The sequence below is a fragment of the Mesoplodon densirostris genome, chromosome 7 (assembly GCF_025265405.1).
Source record: "Mesoplodon densirostris isolate mMesDen1 chromosome 7, mMesDen1 primary haplotype, whole genome shotgun sequence".
In the NCBI taxonomy this organism is placed as follows: domain Eukaryota; kingdom Metazoa; phylum Chordata; class Mammalia; order Artiodactyla; family Ziphiidae; genus Mesoplodon; species Mesoplodon densirostris.
The window spans coordinates 72,835,719-72,858,279 of record NC_082667.1 but is presented as its reverse complement, the minus strand read 5'-3'; the positions used below and the strand labels follow the sequence as shown (position 1 = coordinate 72,858,279).

Below are 22,561 nucleotides of genomic sequence, written 5' to 3'. Positions count from 1 at the left end.
GTGTCACCCAGAATTAGGACACAGGTCATTAAGCTTGAGGTAATGGGGCATCTTTCATTCTCACTTCTGGCACCAGCCATGGGGACCTGTGGCCACAAAGGAGCCCTGGAGTCATGTGTCCTGATGGGGCCCATCCTGGTGCTGCCTGCTGGGCTTTCAGTCTGGTCATTGTACACCAGGCGGACTGTTAGGCAGACAAGGTTACCTCTGACACTCTGTCTGATGGTCTCACAGTGGCATCACTGAGAGCTCCTGTTTGTGGAGCCCTGAGCTGCTGCATGGCAGGACAGAGCAAGGGAGTGAAAAGGAAATGATACAGTTTCTCTGCCATCAAAATCCAGAATCAGCATTTCCTCTTGAAGAAAAACAGTTGTAAGTTACTCAGAGGGCGTTAAGTGAGCCCTGCCCTGTGCTAACCACTGGGAGGGACGCAAGAGACCAAATGATGTGCTCCTGTTCTCAAGGAGTTTATACTCTGCTAAGAAGTCAGAGCTAACATACGTGAAACAGTGTGGCAGGGAGCTCTCGACCACGGGGACCTGCTCCATGCTGCTGCCCAGCAAGCCTGACTTCATTTAACCCTCCGAACAACTCTGTGAGGTTTGTAGCACTATTGTCCTATTTTACAGCATGGAAGACTGAGGCTCAGGGAGGTGAAAGGACTCTCTGAGGTCCTCAGCCAATAAATGGCAGAGAACAGAGAAGAAGAAAGCCTGCACGGGCTTCAGAGTTCACACGGAGCTTCATGCAAGAGGAGGCGTGACTTCACCTGCCACAAGCAGGGTTTCAATGAGCCGAAGACAAAGTGGGGAAAAGCTGCGAGCGAGCGCTGTGCTCACTCCCCTTAGAAACCAATTCAACCCTTATTTCCTTGCAGAACCCGCATAGCTCTAGGTGTCCAGTCCAGCCATAAATTAGAGGACAAGCTTTGCAGGGGTGACACAGGGGTCCCAGGCCCTAACTGTCAACCAGTTGACACGCTGCCAGTTCATTCTGTCCTTTGCGCAGCACCCATTCCTCCTCTCTGTGCTAGACTCTCCTGAGGCCCTGGACGGTAGAGGAGGCTGCACGGTCCTCACCCTCGCAGTCTTGTGGGAGACCACGCCACGAACAGGGGCCGTGCCTGTGGTTAGAGCCACAGGGTCAGTTCTAAATCCCCTGTGTTCTCTTTCATGGGCACATCTGGCCTCCTTTATTTCTTTCGTTCCCTTATCTAATAAATATTTACTGAGCACCCACTATGTGTCACGCCCTATGCCAGGCCTGGGGGATGCGGCAGGCTGTTCACAGTCTAGTAGGGAAGCCAGACGGGCAGCTGTGTCGTGAGTGACAGGAACAGAAAGTGGAATCCATCAGAGCGGCACCCAACCTCGTCTTAGGAGTGGTGGGTGTCAAGGAAGCCTTGTGCTAGGTGAAACCCATTGCCGATGCCCAGAGGATCACACGTCAGCCAGGTGAGGGGAAGAATGTTCCAGGCACAAAGGCCTAAAGGTGAAAAGGATGATGGGTGTGTTCAAGACTCGAGTATATCACGGTGAGGAGAGGGTAGCAAGACCAGATCATGCAGGACCTTGTGTGCTGGGTTTTCTCCTGAGGCAGGAGAGGCGTTGAAGGATTTTAAAGGAAAGGTGGGTCTGCCATCTCTTCCAGTGTTCTGTGGTCAGGGGTCTTCCCTCTTCCCACTTGGGTCTGAACCACAGTCAGGTGGTTCACATCCAATGAATGTGACTGGCCTCATGCTATGTTTTGAAAAGCAAAAAACAAGCCCCCAAGCTTGGATGGAGGTGTGGGGTGGGCAGGATGGTGCCTGTGAACCCCATTCACAGGGCACCCAGCACCCGCCCCTCCCCGCAACCCAGGCCCTGGCTATTCTTGGCGAGTCTCATGCTCCCTCTCTTGTCCTCGGCGGAGGCCCTGACTCGGAACAGCCAGTGTGCGGGGACAAGGAGACCTCCAGACCTGGTCCGCCTTCCTTCTCCAACTTCTCTGAACTTCAGCATCTGCCCTGCCTTCCACCAGCTGGTACAGCCACAGTGGGTTGCTGATGCATAGCCTGGCGGGGGGGTTGGGCGTCTGAGGGAGAGCTGGAAGCCGCAATCAGTGTGGCCGTGAGCCTCTTGCCTGGCTTCCACCACCTCCAGCGCCGGACACACCACTGCCTACTTTCCTTCCCTCTGCTGACTTCAGACTGACTACCGGACTGAACAGCTCTGTTCACTTCGAAATGCCTTTCGCCTCCTACAGATGCAGCCTGCAGTTACAGTGAGCTGGTACCTCCTCCCCTGGCGCCTGGGTAGGGGAGGGGGTGAAGTTAACCAGAGGGGGGGGAAGATGATCTGAGCCCTGCTTTGTTTTCAGTTGATCTGTTGTTTTGTTTGGTTTGGGGGGTATGAAACGCTGACACGGTTGTTCACTACGGAACCCCCAGAACACAACACAATGCCTGAAACAGCGGAGACCCTCAAAAAAGAATTTCTGAATGCATATTTCTTAAAGGATGGAGGGGCAGTATTAAAACAATAGGTACCCTTATCTCTACTCCATTACAAAAAGGCTTTTCCTCTTGAAGGTGGCCTTTCTGACCTGCCTACGTGCAACTAAACTTTTCCATAACAGCATCACACTCACACATCGTTTCGTAATCTTCTGCTTTCACTTAGTGTTATTTAACAGTATTCCCCACTCCCTAACATTCAAGAGTTGAGCACTGTCATGTCCTTCTTTTTTAAATTTTTTCCTAGATCAAATCTAAGTGAGTCAGCCCACCCCATGCCAAAGTTGGAGAGAAATCTATTCTTGGTTATATTTCCCACTCCTGCCTTTAATGTCCCATCGGCCCTTATGTAGTTCAGGAAAATGGAGGCAAGTTCTCAGGTCTTCCAGCCATGAGAGCTGGGATGCCCAGCTGCCTTCCCTCCCCACCACATCCCTCTCAACTCAGGCACAGAGGTGTCTGCTGAGCCCAGAGAGATACCAGAGCCTGTAGCATCCCAGGCCTCCCACTCTCTGGCACTGACATCCCCGGTTCCAACCATGTTTACCCCAGACCTTAATGGGGTGATTTTCAGAGAAGCCTTTAAAACACAAGCAGCTGGTGAGTCTATTCCCCCAGCCCCCACCCCTAAGGGGACCCAGAGCTCTCTGTACAAAGGCCATCCCTCCAGAAGAGGATGAGGACAATGGAAAATAACATTTTCATTCTTTAGCATCTCCATACAACAGCCAGAACAGGACAGAAGTTAATTATATTATATGCATTCTCCATGTTGCTGCATCAGCTTTGGAATGCTCCTTTTCAGATTTATGTATAGCTTGTCTCACTCCTCAAAGGAGTTCAGGCAGCTGCAAGAATAAGGACAATAAAATAGAAAAAATAAATACAAAAAATCACGACCAGGGAGAACATGCAGAAGAACAAAATGTCAATTGTCACACATTTCCTGATGGCAGAATCTCCCTGGAGTTGCTTTCCCTCATTTACTAAAACAGCTGTTCCTGTTGGATGTTTCCAGTTTACTTCGTTTCAGTGGCTCGTTGCTGTGGTTGTGGTTTTTGTTTTGCTGTGACAGACAGTGCTGCAGCTAACGCCATCTTGCTGAGGGCTTTGTGCTTCTCTTGAGTGATTATTCAGGATAAATTTCCAGGAGAGGAATTAGAGGATCAGAAGTCTGAACTTCCGTGCAGCTCTAGCTACAAAGCACCAGATTGCTTTCTGAGCGAGTTGTTTATTTTATAATTTATAATCTAACTTTAGATTATAAATTTATAATCTAACTTCCAAGCCTATTCTTTAGCTGGGAGTTGCGACCCCGTGTGTGTGGGAGGGGTCTTGGCCTAGGGCAGGGGCCGAGGTGGGGTGCACAGGTACGTTTCGACAGGATGGGCAGGAGAGGAACAGAAGGTGGCCCCTGCCTGAGGGCGCTCCCTGGAGGAACTGCCTTGGAGGGGAGGGACGAGGCTACCTGTCTTTACAGCTTCATGGTTGGTGCTGGTCAGTGGCCCAGGCCTGATGGACAGCCTCCTCTCCCTCCCTCTCCCCAGCCAGCGATGGCCATGCTGTGTCCTTTGTCCCATATCTGGGTTCCTTATGCTGTGGGAAAACCAATAATGCTTATCCTGCCCCCCGCAGTACGAGAGGGCTGTGAGGGAGGGCTGTGGCATTGAGGTGGGCACCAGGAGACCATGGAACCTTCATCAAGAAGGGCAATTAAATCACGGTCACGTGTGATATTAGTGTTGATAAAAAGCCTTGTGGTCGGAGAGGTTGGCAGTGCCCCAAGGGCTCCAGCTATATCTTCTCCATGAGACAGGGAGCCCTCCAATGGCAGGGCGCATAGATTGGGGATTCCCCAAAGATGGGCACAATATCTTTCCTATCTGCTTGGGAACCCCGTATGGGCGTGTTCCCTCTTTCCCCGTCCTATAAGGTGTCTCCTGGGAGCATAGTTCCTGTCTCCTTCCTCAGACTGGGAGCCCCCTGAGAACAGGGACCACGTGCTTCCACTCCCTTGGGGTTCCACGTCTCCAGCACACACCATGTCTGTACTAGCTGGTGCAGGACTCTTGGAGTAAGTAGACAATCAGCTTCTTGGAATGGTGTTGACAGTCTGGAATTCTTCAGAGTGTCAGACACTTCGCCATTCATTAAACAGGGGCCATGTGCACAGGCTCTGCCCTTGGCCTCTGGCTCCTGGCTCCTGGCTCCTCCTTTAATTTGGCTAATGGCAGAACCAGACTCCTTTCTGGGCTGGCCTGGAAGAGGCTCCTGGAAGGAAGGAGGAGGAGGTGGGAAGGTGGCAGCTAGGATGGGCATCTCTTACTCCAGGAGGGCTGCTCTCTCTGGAAGCTCTGGCCTGGGGTCAGGGCACTCTTGGGCACCTCACAGCTTGGACCAGAGGAGCAGGGCTAAGCTAGCAGCCCATGAGGTATAATACTCAGGTAGCACTGAGGCATCACAGAGGCCTGTTCCCTGCATTACCTGCTCTCACCCTGGAGAGAGCCAGAGTATGTGAACAAGTACAAGTTTACAAAAATCAGGTGAAGAAACCGAGACTCAGGGAAGGTGAACAATCAGCCCAAGATTCCACAGCTTAGAAATAATGGGGACTCCGCCCTTCTCTGACTTTAAGTCCAGATCTCTTTGCTCTTTGGGGTCCCTATGAAGAGCCTGAGGGCCACACCATAAACAGAATAAGGAGAGGGCCTCTGTTGCAGCAAACCAACTGTCCGACCTGGGCATGGACTGTCAGCCTTAGAGCTAAGGCAGACCCTGCTTCCAGCTGTCCTCAGTCACTAATATCTCAGTGTGAATGAGTTTGAAATCCTTCCTAGGAGCCATGGGAGACTGGGAAGGCTCTCAGCCTCAGAGTGAGCCTGGCTTGTGGGGATTCAAGGACCAGGGGCAGAGGAAGGAGTAGCAACTTTGTGCCCCCAGAAACACGTGCTGCTGGGGCTTCCCTGGTGGCACAGTGGTTGAGAGTCCGCCTGCTGATGCAGGGGACGCGGGTTCGTGCCCTGGTCTGGGAAGATCCCACATGCCACGGAGCAGCTGGGCCCGTGAGCTATGTCCGCTGAGCCTGCACGTCCGGAGCCTGTGCTCCGCAACGGGAGAGGCCACAACAGTGAGAGGCCCGCGTACCGCAAAAAAAAAAAAAAAAAAAAGAAAGAAACACGTGCTGCTGACCTCATGGTTGACCACAGGCCGCCAGCTCTCCCATCCCTTCCCCTGCCACTTTCTCACAGGGCTTTCTTCACACTGTCCACATGGAGCAGAGTAAGAGCACTTCAACCTTTATTTAAAGGCTTAAGTCTCAGAGATGGAGATCAGCGTCCTGAGGGACACACGTTAGGAGCTGGAGGTGCCACAGAGCTGGAGTTCTGCCCAGCTCCACCCCGCAGGCTGGGGAAAGGACCCCAGAGGCTGCCCTGCCTTCAGACCAACCTGGGCAGCTTCACTTCCAGCCGTCTCCTTCCTCCCACTAAACCCCCCCTGTGCTTCCTCCGCAGTTTTCATGAACACGGCCATCCCCATCGCAGCCGTCCTCATCGTAAGTGGATCCTTTCTTCGTCTCCCGGTGGGAGTTGGTTGGGCGGGGTGGGGAAGGCTGTCGGCATGAGAGGCGCCCAGGGTTTGGCCTTTCTGCACAGGGGCTTCGGAAGATGAGCTCAGCAGCGGGACTGAGAATAGGGTGCTGGATGGAGAGTCCATATATGCAGCCGGTCCCTCCTCCACTGCCCCACTCCAGGCAGACAGGACCTCCGCCCCCCGGCCTGGAAGACCTGACACTTAGTCTCTAGAGCAATTAAACTTTCTTTAAAAAAAAAAAAAAAAAACTGCTATCAAACTTCTTCATTATAAAAGTGAAACATGATTTTGTAGAAATTTTGGGAAATACAGAAGGGAAAGGGCAAAGAGAACTTAAATCACCCATAATCCCACTGGCAACAAATTTAATGTGTTTTTCTCCAGTCTTTTTTTGATTCACAGAATACGGCATTTTTACAAAATTAGGATTGTGCTTCCTATGCAGGTGTGTAAACTGCTTTTTAAAATTTAAGAATATGACATGAAGAATTCTCCATGCCATTAAATACGGCAATGGTGGTTTTCTAAAGCAATTTTGACCAAAGCTGAATAGGAGCTAAACAGTGGGGGCCGGCAGTGCGCCCCTCAGAAAGGCCCCACGCCCACAGCCCCTCACCCAGGGCTCCCATCCCTGGCTGCTGTGACTTTCCCCCGGGGCCGGCGTCCCTGAACTGTGGCGAGCTTACAGCCTGTCAGTCGCGCTTGGGAATTCACTTTCAACGTGATTTATTGACTTCGTTCCTGGCCTGGTTCCCTGGGGAACTCTGGGTAGCAGAGGCCACGGAGCCTAGCCAGGTACCCGGAGGCTGGGGGGCAGGCGGCAGGCGAAGAGGTGGTTTTGTGATGGTCGTGTTTACGTTTCCGATGGAGGACTACAGTCCGAGAGGGGGCACAGCTGACCTACCCTGAGGGCTCCTCCCTGGTCGTCCCTGGAATGAAGGAGGCAGGGCAGGGAGGGACGGTTCCATGAGAGGGCCGTGAGGATGGTGGTGTCTCCAACCCAAAGGTCCCCTAGGTCCCCTGCTTCCCGCCTCTCATTTCCTTCCCAGGGCTGAGGGCTGCCAGTGTGGGAGGAGCCCACACTCTGAGTCACGCTCTGCTCTGTCGCATCTGTGCCTCTGTCCGCAGACCTTCGTGGGCCACGTCAGCTTCTTCAAAGAGGCCGACTTCTCCCCCTCGGTAGCCTTTGCCTCCCTCTCCCTCTTCCACATCCTGGTGACGCCACTGTTCCTGCTGTCCAGTGTGGTCCGGTCCACAGTCAAAGCTCTGGTCAGGTGAGAGGAGGGTCCAGCAAGGGCAGTGGTCAGGCTGCTCACGTGTCGGCCCCAGGGCTCACTCTGGTCACTGCTACAACCACAGCTGTTTGGTCCCAGGACATGCCTGCCCGTTGATCTGGGCTTCACTGAAGCTGGTTGTGGTTGGTCAGAGGGACATGGGCCAGCTTCCCTCCCTCTAGTCCCTGAGAAGGACTAGCCAACGTGCTTACGTCCTTCAAGGAGAGTGTCACCTCCGAGAGAACTCCATAAAAAGAAAAAGTCAGGGCTTCCCTGGTGGCACAGCGGTTGGGAGTCCGCCTGCCGATGCAGGGGACGCGGGTTTGTGCCCCGGTCCGGGAGGATCCCACATGCCGCGGAGCGGCTGGGCCCGTGAGCCATGGCCGCTGAGCCTGCGCACCCGGAGCCTGTGCTCCGCAACAGGAGAGGCCACAACAGTGAGAGGCCCGCGTACCGCAAAAAAAAAAAAAAAAAAGAAAAGAAAAATTCAACGTTGAGCCAAATTTGGTATAACCTCATCAATTCTAACCATTGGTCCTAGTTCTGCCTTCCGGGGCCCCACAGAATGAGCGCCATCCCTCCCCCACGTGACACCCCCTAAGATTTCAGAAGGTATCCCCAAAATCTTGGTCTTCCCCAAGCTGAGCATCCCCTGTTCTCTCCACGGGTCTCAGCGCCTTCACAGCCCCGCTCAGTGGAGCAGCTTCCTCCAGGTGCCCGTACACCCTGTCCTCAGTTGGCTCACACTCTGGGAGGCCCCACCTCTGGGCTCTAGAGCCCAGTGGTGACTCTGCCCCTCTCCCAGAGGCATTGCCTTCTTGGGAGTGAAAGCCTGAAGGTAGAAGGCTGAGGCTCTGGCTAGAGAATGCCACAGCTGGAGTGCGAAGATCTCCTTAGGCCTTTGAAACAGCTTCTTGAAAGCAAGGGCCAGTCGTGCCACTGGGGAGAGCTGGCTATGTCCTTTCTCATCACCAATGGGACCAGACAGTAACAAATGTCCTCTGTACCCAAGCCCCTCCAGCCTTGAGGGAAGTGACACCCCTGTCTCGAGGACGCTGGCAAGTCCGAGGCAGCTGGCAGGGAGGGGTAGCTGTTGGAATGAAGTAGCTGATGGAAGGAGGGTCAAGGATGGAAGGAGTCATAACGCAGTAGACCCCTTCTACTGACTATCTGATTAGGGAGTAGCCGGCTGGAAAGGGATTAGCTCCCATTTCCAGGGTCGGCTATGCTGACTCACTTTTGTTGGCCGTGGCGTTGTGAGTTCTAATGATCAGCCCTCCTCCCCCACCCGCACCCCAGCCTGTGATTCTGTGTAGAACCCACAGATTCAAGGATGCTACACCTATGGGAAATCCCTTGCCTGAGTCAGAAGTATTTCTATGTAAACCGTTCTCATGTCACCATCATCAGGATAGCTAAGGCCTTTTTATTTTTTTATTTTTATTTTTTTATTTTTTGGCAGTACGCGGGCCTCTCACTGCTGTGGCCTCTCCCGCTGCGGAGCACAGGCTCCGGACGCTCAGGCTCAGTGGCCATGGCTCACGGGTCCAGCCGCTCTGCGGCATGTGTGATCCTCCCGGGCCAGGGCACGAACCCGCGCCCCCTGCATTGGCAGGCGGGCTCCCAACCACTGTGCCACCAGGGAAGCCCACTAAGACCTTTTTAAAGAGGGAGACCAGACTCTGGGCTGAAAGTGGGAACAGGACACAGCCTGAAGGTTGCCCCCAAGGCCAGCTCCTCCCCTCCCCCACAGCCCCTGCCAAGTCGTGTTGGAACAAGGACAGAGGTGGAAGCGGGGGAGGCTGGCTGTCTGCTCCTGCTGTGGGGAGGGGGTGTCATGCCCAGAACAGAAACAGGGGTAGGGGTGGCCCCAGACTGTTGGACATTTAAGCAAAAGGTGGGAGAGGGGTACACGAACAATTCTCAAGATTCCCCAGGCATCTTGCCCACCCCCAGGGATAAGAGAGAATGAATCAAAAGAGTGAAGCTTCTGGAACCTCCTCTGAGTCCATAAGGAAATCCCAGGGGTGGAGAATAGCCTTTTCCTCCATGAGTTGGGAATAATACCTCTTCCACACCTCCCCCAGCAAGATCAAATTATATTATGGGGATTAAATTATGTGCTTATGAAGCGTTTAACAGTGTTTCATGTATATTATGTGATCAAAAAATAGTTGTGGTTGATAGCCAATCCTAATCCTAACTAACCTAAAAGTAACTGATAAAGCCCAACATCCTTCAGTCTAATAACTCAAGACTAATCAACTTTAACACTAACCCTACAACTAGCCAATCCCACCTGATCCACGCCCTAACCTACTCCATCTGACTAGTCGACCCTAACCAACCTTGGTAACACCTATCGCCCCCCATGGGATGCCCCCTGTCTGTTCCCTCCAGTGTGGGCTTTTTCAGGGCCACACCTAGAACCTGGCATCTTCTCAGAGCTGCTCACTCAGGCCTCGCCCTCCTCCCTCTCCCCTCCCCTCTGCCCTGGGCAGGGTGAGGGGTGTCTGCACTTCCTCTGCAGCGTGCAGAAGCTGAGCGAGTTCCTGTCCAGCGCAGAGATCCGCGAGGAGCAGCGTGCTCCCCGGGAGTCCGAGCCCCGGGGCCAGGCCAGCAAGTACCAGGCGGTGGTGAGTGCCCAGCATCCCCTTGCCACACACTGCCCCCAACACAGTGTTTTTCTCTAATGCCTGTAGCTCGTGCCCTGCTGGTCCTGCCTCAGCCTTTCCTCACTCGGGGGGAGCTCCCTTCCCTGCACAGCTCCCAGCCCCTGGGCCCTCACCTCCTCCTAACCATCCCCAGCCCCTCAAGGTTGTGAATCGCAAGCGTCCAGCCTGGGAGGATTGTCGGGGCCTCATGGGCCCGCTGCAGAGCCTGACCCCGAGTGCAGATGGGGATGCTGACAACTGCTGTGTCCAGGTGAGTCTGAGACCCTGCACCCCGACGCTCACCACCCAGCTCCAACTCCAGGAGGAAACACTAAATCTGAAGCGCCAGAGACCTGTGTGCTGAGCTTTCAGCCCTGGAGGTCACCCTGGCTGCCTGTAGAGTCCATAGGAGTCCTGAGACCAGGGACAATGCTTCCATCTCCACAAAGTGGGGGGACCTGTAGCAGTCCTCTGGGGAGGGTGCCTCAGGTAGAGAGGTCTGCATGAGAAGGGCATTCCCCCACTCCCCTGCCCTGGAAGCGATCTGGGGACTGGAATCAGTGTTTTCTGGCTTTCATGGGGGAGGGGAGGCGACCGACTATTCACACTGAGACCCCAGCTGCCTTTCTGTTCTCTTCCGGGGCTGGGGTACCGCCAACGAAGATCATTGGAGGCTTCTTCACATGGACCCCTGATGGAATCCCCACACTGTCCAACATCACCATCTGCATCCCCCGAGGTATGGCCCAGCTCACCCCTCTATCATGGTCTGGGGGTGTCCCCCTTGGAGTCATGTTTGAAGTGCTCCCTCCCCACGCCCCCCCCCGAGTGACATGGGGAGAAAAAGAAAAATCAGGATTGATTGAGTACCTGCTCTATGTGCACTCTTGGTGGGTGCTCTAGGGTATGAAGGCTAGAGAGGGGGTGGGCTACTTCCCCGAGGAGTCCACGTGCTAGGCAGCAGTGCAGCAGCCAGGACAGGGCAAGACAGTGGGGCCTTGAGGTCAAACCATCTGTTGCAGACAGAATGGGTGCTTCACAAAAGGAAAAGCAATCCCCAGTAGCCAGGGAAGTCGTAGTGGAAGAGGCGGGGATTCTGAGAATGAGCAGGGTGCCTGGGGCCACCAGGCAGCGTGGACATTCTGCAGGGGAGGCAGCAGGAGCAAAGCATGGACGTGGGAAGGCAAGGGTGCCCTTTGTTGGGACTGGGAGGCGCTGGGCTCACACTTGAGAGCGCTGGAAGGAGAAGCAGATGCTTAGGAAGGGGCGGGGCGGGGGGATAAGCAGTAGAAAGGAGGAAGGACCTGGGGAGCCAGAGGTAGGATGTAGGTTTCCGGAAGGAAAGGCTCAAAGGACTCCCTGGGGATTCTAGGTAGGAGGAAAGCAAATGGGGGCCCCAAGGTTGGGTATATCTGTCTGTCTGTCTGTCTTTCCGGGTGGTGGTTGTTCAGACTCCCTCCTGGCCCCAGTCCCATCTGCCGCCCTCCCTCCCTGCAGGCCAGCTGACCATGATCGTGGGGCAGGTGGGCTGCGGCAAGTCCTCGCTCCTCCTAGCCACCCTGGGGGAGATGCAGAAGGTCTCGGGGGGCGTCTTCTGGAACAGGTACTACATGCATCCTCCGGGCTCAGTTAGTGGGGAAAGACAGTGGGCAGGCGGAAGGCCTCTTTTCAACCGTCCTTCTCAGTGGAGGACGCATCATGCATTTACTGAGTGTGTTCAGCGAGGACTCAGTGAAAGCACTGCATTGTTATTCTCATTACCATCATTAGTATTTATTAAGCCCTCACTATGTGCCAGGTACTTTGCTCTGTCCCCTGCACACACTGTGTCATTTAATCCTTATGAAAACCAGCAAGGTAAGTAGTGTTAACAGATCTCGTTCTGTAGAGCAGGGCCAAACTCTTTGCCCTCATTCACCCAGCTGATAAGTGGCAGAGCTGGAATTCGAACGCCGTTCTGTTTGACTCCAAATTCCGCGTTCACTCAGCCGCACTGCCTCCCAGTGTGAGGGACCGTAACACAAACATTGGTTTCTGGTTTGGTCATCAGCAAAGTTGATACAGACCATTCAGTGGGTATTTCAAGGAGCCAGAGATAAACCAGACAAATGTGGTTTCTGGGCAAAGATCACTATCCTAATGAAAGAGCCAGAACCCTAGGTAGAGTCAATCATGAATCTATTATTTATACCCACCTACTTCCAAAAAGCACGTGAGACGAGTTGATTAAAGATACATATAAAATAAAGCCTTTTTTAAGAGCCAGAAAAGCAGAGCCAAGAAATGAAGAGGGCGGAGGAGGTGTTCAGAAGCCTGGACAGAGCACGACTAGTGCAGTCATCACACAACGTGGCTTGGAGCCTAGCGACACTCATCCCCAACACGTCCCCGTCCCCAGTATCCAAGAATCCAAGAGAAAGAGGGATCCGGCTGAGGTTTCAGGAATGCAAGTCACAGCCAGTTCAGCAGAGGGCGAGAGGTCAGGTGTTTTCATAAGCTTGAGTGCAGACTGAGCAGAGAGAAAGACCTTGGGACCAGTGTCTGAACACCTGCATGTACCCCCATTTCCTGTTTTTCCAAAATGTCCCTGAATGGTGCACCCAACACGTCTGGCAAGTTTCCCTCGTCAGCGGGGCTGTGGGCTGGCAAACAAGCCCCTTGGGTTTCCCATGACCTTAGTCTCTGGAACCTTGATTCCACTGGGGATGTGGTATGTCTGGGACAGAGGGTCTCTGCATCTATTCTCCATCTTATTCGGGTGTTTCTCAACACAGCCTGACTGGAAAGGTCCAAGCATTGCGTTGCCAGGCCCTTGTCCCAACTGCCCCTCAGGGCTTTGGAGGGAGGAGCCCTTGTCCGTGGACTGCCTGTGTGTGTCTGTGATGGGAAGACAGGAGCCCCCAGTGAACTGTGAGCTGAAGAAAGCAACTGATCATTTATTGGGCACCTGCTATGGGCAGGCCCTTTGCTAAGTGCACTGCAAGCACGATCTCACTGAAGCTTCCCGCTGGGTGTTATCGCCCCATTTCACAGAAGTAAGAACTGAGGACACAGAGGCTGGGTGACTTACTGGTCAGCATACAGACCAGGGTCCCAAGCCTGGGCTCTTTCCCTCAAGCCTGGCCGCTGCCTTGGGCTGGGGTCCCTTGGGTCCTAGTTCCAGGGATTATTCTCCAAATCCCATGTGGAGGGCAAACTGGATCCAGGCCCTCTCTCAGGGCAGGCCTTTCCTAGATGGGATTACAGAGCCCAGAGCCTGGGGCTGCCCCTAGGTTCCCCTGTGTGTGTCCCACTCAGCCTGAATCAGACCCGCTCTGAGCGTGTTCCCTTTGCCCCGCTTCCCCCATCTCCTCCCCACCCCCTTCACCCTCAGGTGCCGTCGTACCAGTGTCAGCACCTCTCTGGCCTCTGCAGAGGCAGCTCAGCCTCAGCCCCCACCTCCTCTCCACGGTGGGCCGACCCTTAGGGTCTGCCTGCTGCCTCTTCTCTCTTAGGAAACCTCTGCCCCAGCCCCAGGGGGTACAGGGGCCTCTCCAGGGTGCTGGAGCACCTCTTGTGTGCCAGATACTGTGTGAGGCACTTTATTTACTTCATTGTCTCGGTCAGTCTTCACCAAACTCTGTGAAGTAGGCATTATCATGATCCCCATTTAACAGATGAGGAAACTGAGGTGAAGCAAGTTGCCCAAGGCCACCCAGCCCTTAAGTGGTAGAAGTGGGATGGGCCCCTAAGTGCTCAAGTGCATGGGCTTTCCACTGTGTGCTGAGAGAGAAGGGGCTTGAGAGCAACATGAAGAAATAGCTAGCCTGACCACTCTGAAGGCCAGCAGCCTCCATGGCTGTGATACCCCGCCGCCCCATCTCAGCAGAACCATCGCAGCACAGCTCACAGCTCTGTCTGCGTTGACACTCACTCTCCTCGACTGGCAGCTGGGGCCCCACATCCTGGCTCTGTTCCAGGCTCAGTGAGGGGGTGGTGGTGAAAGGATCTTTTTGCTCCAGGATCCACTTTGCCCTCCTCCACAGCACAGCTTCCCTCCCAAGCATAGCGAGCGCATCAGGGTAGCCTGCAGCCAACCCCGGGACGTTGTGAGAATTTGTTCATGACTCAACTCATATTCTGGCTTCTCTACATTGAAGTATCCGCTCACCCATATTTACTGAGCACCTACTGTGTGCCAGACCCCGAGCACAGCAATAGGAAGGCAAAGATGGTGAAGACGTGGCCGCTGCTTCCAAGGGAGGAGAACGGAGATCAGTGCCACCATCGAGCACAGAGGAACAGTGAACTCTGTGGTCAAGGAAAGAAGGCTCCCATGGACATGGTATCTGAGCCTTGAAGGATGAGCGTGGTTTCATCAGATGGAAGAGGCCGGGGTGGGAGAGGAAGGTGTTCCAGGCAAGGGTATCGGCGTGGGCAAAGGCTCGTGATCATGTAAGAGGGTGTGGTTCTGGTGCCGGAGCAGTGGGTGTTAGGGATGCTGGTGAAGGACAGGACTAAAGAAGTGGGCTGGGCTGAGGTCAGACACCCTGTATACCTAGTCTGGGAAACAAGATTTAGCCTGAAGGCTGTAGGAGAAACGTGTTGGTGATACAGGATGAGGGATCGGGGAGAGAGAGACTGCAGGAAGGGAGACCAGTCAGGAGTTCGTTACAGTGGATGGGAGAAGGAGGCTGGTCATACCTGGCTCAGTTGGCTTCATCTGCTGTTTGTCTCTCAAAATCCTGGACACGTACACAGCTCTGCCTGGCCCACCTACCCTGGGCAATGAGTTAAGTGTGGGGACTGTGTGTTGAGGGCCCCCCCCCCCCGTTACTTGCAGAAGCTCCATGCCTCAGACCCTGGGCTGCAGGGCTGCAGGGCAACGACGCGCTTGCCAAGTGAGCCAAGAGCAAAATAGCATTTGACCCAGCAGCCCCTCCTGCGGGCCTGCCTGTCTGCAGCCAGAGAGGGGGGCGATGCCAAGCCGCTCCAGTGTTTTTCATCCATACCAGGGCCAAGACCTGGTGACCAGGCAGCCAGAAAGAGTTCCAGGAGGTACAAGGCAGGGATTTGGGGGATTAGGAGGGTCACAACAGAGAATGCTCTGGGGAGATTGCTTTGTGTGTACAACCATTCATTTATTCCTTCCTTGAAAAAAATGAGCAGTATTGCTGAGCGGATAGGAGCAAAAGTTCTGGAGGCAGGCTGTCTGGGTTCAAATCTGGACTCTGTGCTTTGGGAAATTCTGTGACCCTTCTGTACCAGTTTTCCCTTATTACCCGTGGAGTTAACGTGAGGCTTAACCTGGCATGTAGCAAATGCCCTATAAATATTATTATAAATATTATTCTTTGACGATGTACTTCTATTCCAGGAACAAAATTCCCTTGTGGCTCTTTAATTATACTCCAGCCTGTCTCCAGGAGAGACTGTAGTGAGCTCCTTGGGGATGAAGATCATATCTTGTTTGTCTCTCTGTATCCACAGCGCCTTTGCTAAATGAATGCATTTGCTAAATGAATGAACCAGGAACAACTTATGACCTTTAGGAGACTGTCATTAAATGCGTCTTTACCTCTCTCTCCTTTCCACATGCGTATGCCCAAGCTGTTTCCCTCACCCAGACCTCCACCACCCAACTTCTCCACCAGCATTTGGAATGTGCAAATCCTATTCGTGCATGCCTCACACCGTATGCTGGAGCATGTCTCCCCCATGACACTGAGCTCCTTGGAGACGGGGCTGGAGGGCTATTCCATGCCATGCCCCAGGTGCCCCCCAACAGGATGTGTATTTTGTGAACCACTCTGTGTAAGCTACAAAGGAGAAGACCTGGCCCCTGCCCTCAGGGGGCTCACCAGTTCTGGGTGGACAGAGGCCTAGGATGGGCATGGGGGCTTCAGGGGTGAGGCCCTACATTCTAGGCTGGAGAGTTACTGCAGCAGCCTTGAGTGGATCCTGCACATCGGTTGTTGCCCGGCTCCAGGTCTCTGGGAGAACCCAGGTCTCCTGCGGTTCCCAAATACTCACTTTACTGATAGTCACCTGCGCCTGCCTGGCTCTCTGCTTCGATGCACTGTTAACCTGGGAATTTGCAAACTTTCTCCTTAATCTTTAAGAGGAAAACATTCTGCTAAACACTCAAAATTAGCAGACATATTCAAGTGAAATTCTTTCCCTGGAAATAAAGAGTAGGTCCATTAATGTCCCCAGTAGATTGTTTTTAAACATCCCTGAGGAGACAGCAAGGAAGCAGGGATCCGAGGAAAGCGTTGAGGCACCTCCCCAGGAGGAACTGCAAACTGGCCTCTCTGGAGCTCCCTGATGCCCCTGCCACCCACAGAGGTGTGCGCCCCGGGCTCTACTTGTTCTGAGCCTGCCTCAGGACATTGTTGCCTTGTGGTAGTGGGTGTGAAGGCTGCCTCCTGAGACCCCCGATTCCCCAGGGTGAAAAATAGGCTTGTCTCAGGACGACTCTGTGATCCATCTGTTCACACAGTTCCTTGGAGCCTTTGGGGAGTTGGGCCAGGGGCTCAAGGGCACCCCAGGTTTCCCGCAGGAGGCAGGTGTGGTGAGATGGTGGGCAGACAGCAGGGGCACCACGTGGACATGACGAGCCCGACTTGGGAGCTAGATAGTCTCTGGTTGTGGTCCTGACTCTGCCACTCGATAGCTGTGTGACCTTGGGCAGGTTACTTCACCTCTCTGTGTCTTAGTTTCCTCATCTGAACAATAAGAAAAACCCTTTCCTCCCTCAGAGATATGGCATTAGGACCCAATGACATCAATTGGGAAGGGCACTGTGCGTGAAACGTAACATTTCAGGGCAGCAGCAAGCCCCTCTGGGGCAGGATGAATGGACCATGGAGACCCATAAGTCCTAACTTCCCCTTCCAACCTCAATTCCACCGCTTTCCTTTTTATCTATTGTTGGGGTCTTAAATGAATGTTGGGGCCATTGGACTCCTCCTCTGCCTGTGCCTTTGAAACCAAGCACTGAGCTGAAAGGATGATCTCCCATCCATCCCATCCCTCATTCTCGAACCCCACCCAGGTCCTTCCCTCCAACCAGCTATGAGCCAGGTTGGTAATACATTCTCCCAGAGTCATGGTGAGGTTCCTACCATTAGCCCAATTTTATAGATAAGGAAACAGGCTCCCCTAAGGAAAGGGACTTGCCTAAGATTTCACAACCAGTGAGGAGAGAAGCCCATGGGATACAGACTTTAGAGCCCATGTTCTTTCCACTTCTCACACTGCCTGCACTCGTGCAGGCTCCTCCTCCAGCCTAGAATTCCCTCCCTCCACCTCCACTGTCTCCATCCTTCCCGCTTCGTGGTTCCGTTCACCTGTAACTTCTATGAGCCCTTCCTCACTTTCTCAGACTTCTTCCTCCTCCAAGCTACTTGTAAAAAGTACATTTTTCTCTGACTCTAAAAGAATGTACATTAAATGAGAAAAGATACGCAAGTATAAAGAAGATTAAAAACCACCTAATATCCCACCACCCAGAAGTTTCCAGTCTTTTCTCTGCATATTTGCATATGTGTTTGTGTGTACTTTCCCTCAAAATTTCTATAGGACTTTCTTGCTCCTACTTTTCTTTTGGCCCTTATAACTTTCTGACTTCTGTACCTGTCTGATTCACTCTGCCAGACCATGAGCCCTTTGAGGGCAGGCTCTCTGCAGTGATTCAGGTTGTCATGCACACAGGCACCCAGCTCAGAGCTGATTGCAGGGAAGGAGGTGGGTCAGAGAAAAGTAGAGATCATCTTCTTAACTCACTGCTTGGTCCCAAAAGTGCAGGCAGAAGAGGAACACTCATTTAAGAGCCCAGCAATCAATGAGAGGAAGTGTGCGCCACACATACCATTTTTTACTTTTCAGGTTAAGACATACACACACAATGAGGAGGCTCATTCTAGGAAGGCTGGAACTACACTGGAAAGAGGAGAAGATGAACCTGGATTCACATCCCAGCTTCCCCTCTTCCTAGCTCTGTACCATTGGGCACATCAGGCAAACTCTAAGCCTCAGCGTTTCCATCTGTAAGATGGGGATACTAACATCTTTTTATAGAGTTGTTGTGAGGATGCAGTGATGAATACAAACAACTTCACACAGTGCCTGGCACGAGGATGGCCCACATTGAGTGCTAGCCCCCCTCCCTTCCTTCCTCCCAAACGATTAAAATGTCTGTTACCAACCTCCATTTATTACAGACCTGTCATGTGCTAAGCACTGTGGAAGCTGAAAAGGATGCTCTTCCTGCCTTAAAATCCCACTGGGGATAAAAGACTTACACAGGAGCTGATTAGAGAAGAAGGTAGTTCATTATAAGGGCTAAATGAACAGCCCAGATAATGATGCAACCTGAGTTAGAGCTGAGGGAGTTCGGTGTGTGCTGGGGTCCTCAGGAGGCCACAGATGTGCTTCCCTCCAGAAAAATAACAGCCTTTGCAACTCTGGAAGCAGTCAAGGCAGAAGACTGCAGCGATGAGCTTATCTGGGCTGTGGCCGCAGAGTTGGAATTTGTAAGCTTGGGTTTTTTAATCTGTCTCACATTACCAGCTTGTCCATAAACTACAGCAATCTGATGGTTAGGGAACATGAGGTTAGGTTGAGTTGAGGGAGTGAAATGAAACCATAAAGATCGGCAAATTGGATCATAGGGAACTGATGATTATATATCCATCAAGGTCCATTCTGTTCTGCTCCTCAGCAGAGGACAAAAGAGAATTTCATCAGGCTTCTTTCCATCCCTGTTTTTGTCCATCCTGTTTTCCTGGCAAGAAATTTATCAGAGGTATGGCCTGGGTAATCACAGTGAAGCAATGTAGCATAGTCATTAAGAGCATGAAGCTTTGGAGTTATACAAATCTATTTTCTTTGCTATTTGCTGGCTATGTGACTTTGGGCAAGTTACTTAGCCTCTCTAAGTCTCACTTTCCTTATCTATAAAGTGCGGACCTCCTTCATATGGTTTTTTTGAGCTTTAAAATAGATAATACTATTGCAGTGCTTATCACAGTGCTTATAAAAGTTCAATAAATGTCAGCTGGTTTTACTATTATTAAAGAAAGATCTGCATGAAGACAGAACAGATTGATTTTCCCCAAATGTGCATGTCAGAAGTACATACTTCATTGGCAGAAGGTTGCTTCTGGAAGGTTGAAAGGTGGCCTGGGGCAGGAGAAAGAGCACTGATGAAGTTGGCACCAAAATTCAGGTCACCTCACTCAGAGTTTTTCAAAAAAAATTTTTACTGTAATCCACAGTAGGAAACAGATTTTACATCACAGTCCACTACATTTATGCATTGATAGGTAAGAGAAAAAAAATTCACACAAAAAATACACATCTAGACCACATGCAATGCACATTGGTATTTTCTTCTTTTCTTTTCTTTTTAAGTGCAGTTGCAATTTACTTGTTTCAGACCCAATTTTCAGGTCCCAATCCACAGTTGGAAAATGCTGTATGAAATGATTATGACCTTGGGAAAGTCATTTTCCCTCCCTGAGCTTTCGTTTTCCCAACTATAAGCCAGTCTTGATGCCAAACCAGCCTCACTGCTGCTTGGAGTTGTGTCAGGAGTACTACTGAAGCCCTTGCTGTTTGGAGGGGGCCCATCCAGTTGCCGCAGGAGGGACAGAGACGGAGAAGAACAGTTTCTGCTCCAAGGAAGCCACTTGGGGGCACTGGGATTGGGTCGGAGGGGTGGGGATTGTGAGGTTGCTTCTCCCCAAAAACACAGTGTAATGGAGAGGAAGGCAATGGAGTGAGAAGTAACTGGTATTGTTTTTTCCCATTTGTGCCCCAGCAGCCTTCCTGACAGCGAGACGGGAGAGGACCCCAGGTACAGCCTTGGAGCTCGGTTGGAAGTGGGTTCCAATAAAGGGAAGGGGCTTGGAGAATTCCCTGGCGGTCGAGCAGTTAGGACTTCGTGCTCCCGGTGCAGGGGGCATGGGTTAGATCCCTGGTCAGGGAACTAAGATCCCGCATGCTGCACAGAGCAGCCAAAGATAAAAAAATAAAAAATAAATTTAAAAAAGAAAGAAAGAAAAAAAAGTTGAGAAACAAAGCTATAAAAAGCAGAGGTGGGTATCCCCCAGGCAGACAGAAAATTCAGTCGTGTTGCTTTATGTTCAATGTGCTTTATGTTCTGGTCGTCTAAGACATCCAGGTGAAATAGATTGATGTGTCTCCAAGACCTTCAAAACCCTGCCTAACCACACCTCTTTCAAGACAATCGAGACACACTGGAGGTGGTGGGAAGTCAGGAGTGGGAGGTTGACTTGACCTTGGAAATCTGTTTAAACTTCTGGCCTTTACTCTCCAACACCACAGAGGTTTCACTTCCCCATACTTTCTCTGCCCTTTCTCCCACCTTGTCGCCAAGTGCCAGGGCATGATGACAGCCCAGAATCTCTAGTCATAGTGACCATAGTTCTTGAGCCAAAAATCAGACCTCATGGTATGTGACAAGTATGAATGCATGGATGAACACAACGAGACGGAGTATTTGACACTGGAGCAGTTGGGGTCTGTCCAGGCTACGTGGGCACCACAGCTGACCATGTCCCTCTCGGCAGATCCCCCAGGCTCCTTGGTTGTCTTCTGACAGGGACCTGGGGCTGCAAATCACACCTGGAGCCCTTCTCAGCTCTCTAGGTGCCACACTGAGTTCCATCGGCTGTAGGTTACCATCCCCAGACTGCAGGCACCCATGGTGGCCTGCCCGGCCTCGCCTGGCTACGGTCAAAGCGTACGTCCTGCCCCAGATATTTGTGCAGCCATGTCAGCCCAAGACCTCGGCCAGTGCATCCGCGCCCTGATGCAGAGGCTGGGTCTGCAGGAGCCACATGTTGGGCCTCATGCTCCTCTGACGTGGGAAGCACCCCCACCCCCATGAGCCTACACCAATGGTGCCTTCCCCACACTGTCCCTCGTAACTTAACCAGGTCCCCTGAGGCCTTCCTCACACATGCCGCATGTATTCAGGCAGTGGAGGCTTCCCCTGGATGGCGTGTGGCTTTTGTGGCTGCAGTCTTGGTCTCAGGGATTATAAAGGCACTCACGCTGGGTATGAAGGAGCTCAAAATGTCTATGGAGAACTCGGTCTACTCAGGTGAACCCTGAAGGTACGTCTTTCCTCCCCTGCTGCAGCCCAGAGCGGGAGACGGCAACCGACTCGGATATCAGGTACTGTGTCCCGAGAGCACTGCCCTCCAGGGAAGACTTCCTCAGAGGGGGTCTCAGGCCAAGGGAGCAACAGAGCTCTGGAAGGCAGCCCCCCAGGTCCAGCCCAGCTGCAGAGGAGGCCAGGGAGGGTGCTGTGCTTCATGCGGTGGTTCAGAGGCCACCGCTGCTTCCGTGCATCAAGCTGCTCCCCTGATGCACGGATAATTTTTGTCTGGTGGTCATCTTTTCCTTTTCTTTCTTTCCTTTTTTTTTTTTTTTTTTTTTTGTGTGTGTGTCTTCAGAAACCACATCACACTAAATGTGGTTTCCTTGACTTCATTTTTTTTATTTATTTATTTATTTTTTGCGGTACGCGGGCCTCTCACTGTTGTGGCCTCTCCCGTTGCGGAGCTCCAGACGCACAGGCTCGGCGGCCATGGCTCACGGGCCCAGCCGCTCCGCGGCATGTGGGATCTTCCCGGACCGGGGCACGAACCCGTGTCCCCGGCATCGGCAGGCGGACTCTCAACCACTGCGCCACCAGGGAAGCCCGACTCTTCATTTTTAAAAGTTCCATTTGGAGTGTTACCTGCTAACATCAAAGTCGAGTGGTTTGAGGGCTACTCAAGGAAGGAGGAAATCAGGGTTCAAGTATTTACTTAGTTTGGTCACAGTTTGGGGTCTTCCCAGGCTCTGGGTAGAGACTTAGGAAGGGGAACAGACTGAAGGGGTGGGATAGGGAGGGGTGGAGAGCAGGGAGGGGTTGAGGTCCCTTATCCCCCAGCCAGCTAAGACCCAGCACCCAAGCCTGCCTCGGGCCCTTGGGGAACGAGAGGCCACCAGGAGCCACACAAAGCAGATTGCCAACTGCACCTCCTCATCTTAGTGCTGCCCCCACCCCCTTGCCCCAGTTTAATCCATCAGCTTGACAACCACCTCTGACAATGACCCCCTGAGAATACCTCCCTACTCCTGCCCTGCTTTTTCCAGGAAGAGAGGCCCTGTGGCCTACGCTTCTCAGAAACCATGGCTGCTAAATGCCACCGTGGAGGAGAACATCACCTTTGAGAGTCCCTTCAACAAACAACGGTAAAAGCCTCGAGGAGGTGGGTTGGGGGGCAAGCTGGGGAGGGGAGAAATTGGTCATGCATTAGCCACTGACCCAGCCGGCTGCCTGCTCCTCCATCGATCTTCCTCAGCCAGCCATCCTGCTCTCCAGCCCCCTTATCTGGATTCCAGCCTGTTCCATATGGTCCATCTGGAAATGATCCAGATGTGCTGGGCATCAGGGCAGTCCAGCTCCCATGGTTGAGAGGGCAGGAGGGGAGGGAGGTGCAGGAACCCTGGTGCCTTCTCTTGAGGTTGGTGAAAAGGCTCGCCCA

At 52.7% G+C, this 22,561-nt stretch overlaps 1 protein-coding gene across 2 annotated transcripts in view; it reads left to right on the top strand.

Annotated features, from left to right (window-relative positions):
• The window catches only part of ABCC8 (ATP binding cassette subfamily C member 8), a 75,902-nt gene that overhangs the window by 34,021 nt on the left and 19,320 nt on the right, over positions 1 to 22,561 (top strand). The window contains exons 11-19 of one of the 2 annotated variants that reach the window (XM_060103079.1): positions 6,007 to 6,047; positions 7,214 to 7,359; positions 9,890 to 9,995; positions 10,168 to 10,284; positions 10,677 to 10,752; positions 11,511 to 11,616; positions 19,822 to 19,854; positions 21,165 to 21,200; positions 22,170 to 22,268. In XM_060103079.1, coding sequence (XP_059959062.1) covers positions 6,007 to 6,047; positions 7,214 to 7,359; positions 9,890 to 9,995; positions 10,168 to 10,284; positions 10,677 to 10,752; positions 11,511 to 11,616; positions 19,822 to 19,854; positions 21,165 to 21,200; positions 22,170 to 22,268 — 760 coding nt within the window. Of the gene's footprint in view, positions 1 to 6,006; positions 6,048 to 7,213; positions 7,360 to 9,889; positions 9,996 to 10,167; positions 10,285 to 10,676; positions 10,753 to 11,510; positions 11,617 to 19,818; positions 19,855 to 21,164; positions 21,201 to 22,169; positions 22,269 to 22,561 lie in introns of both variants that reach the window. The other variant, XM_060103078.1, reaches the window with a different exon arrangement.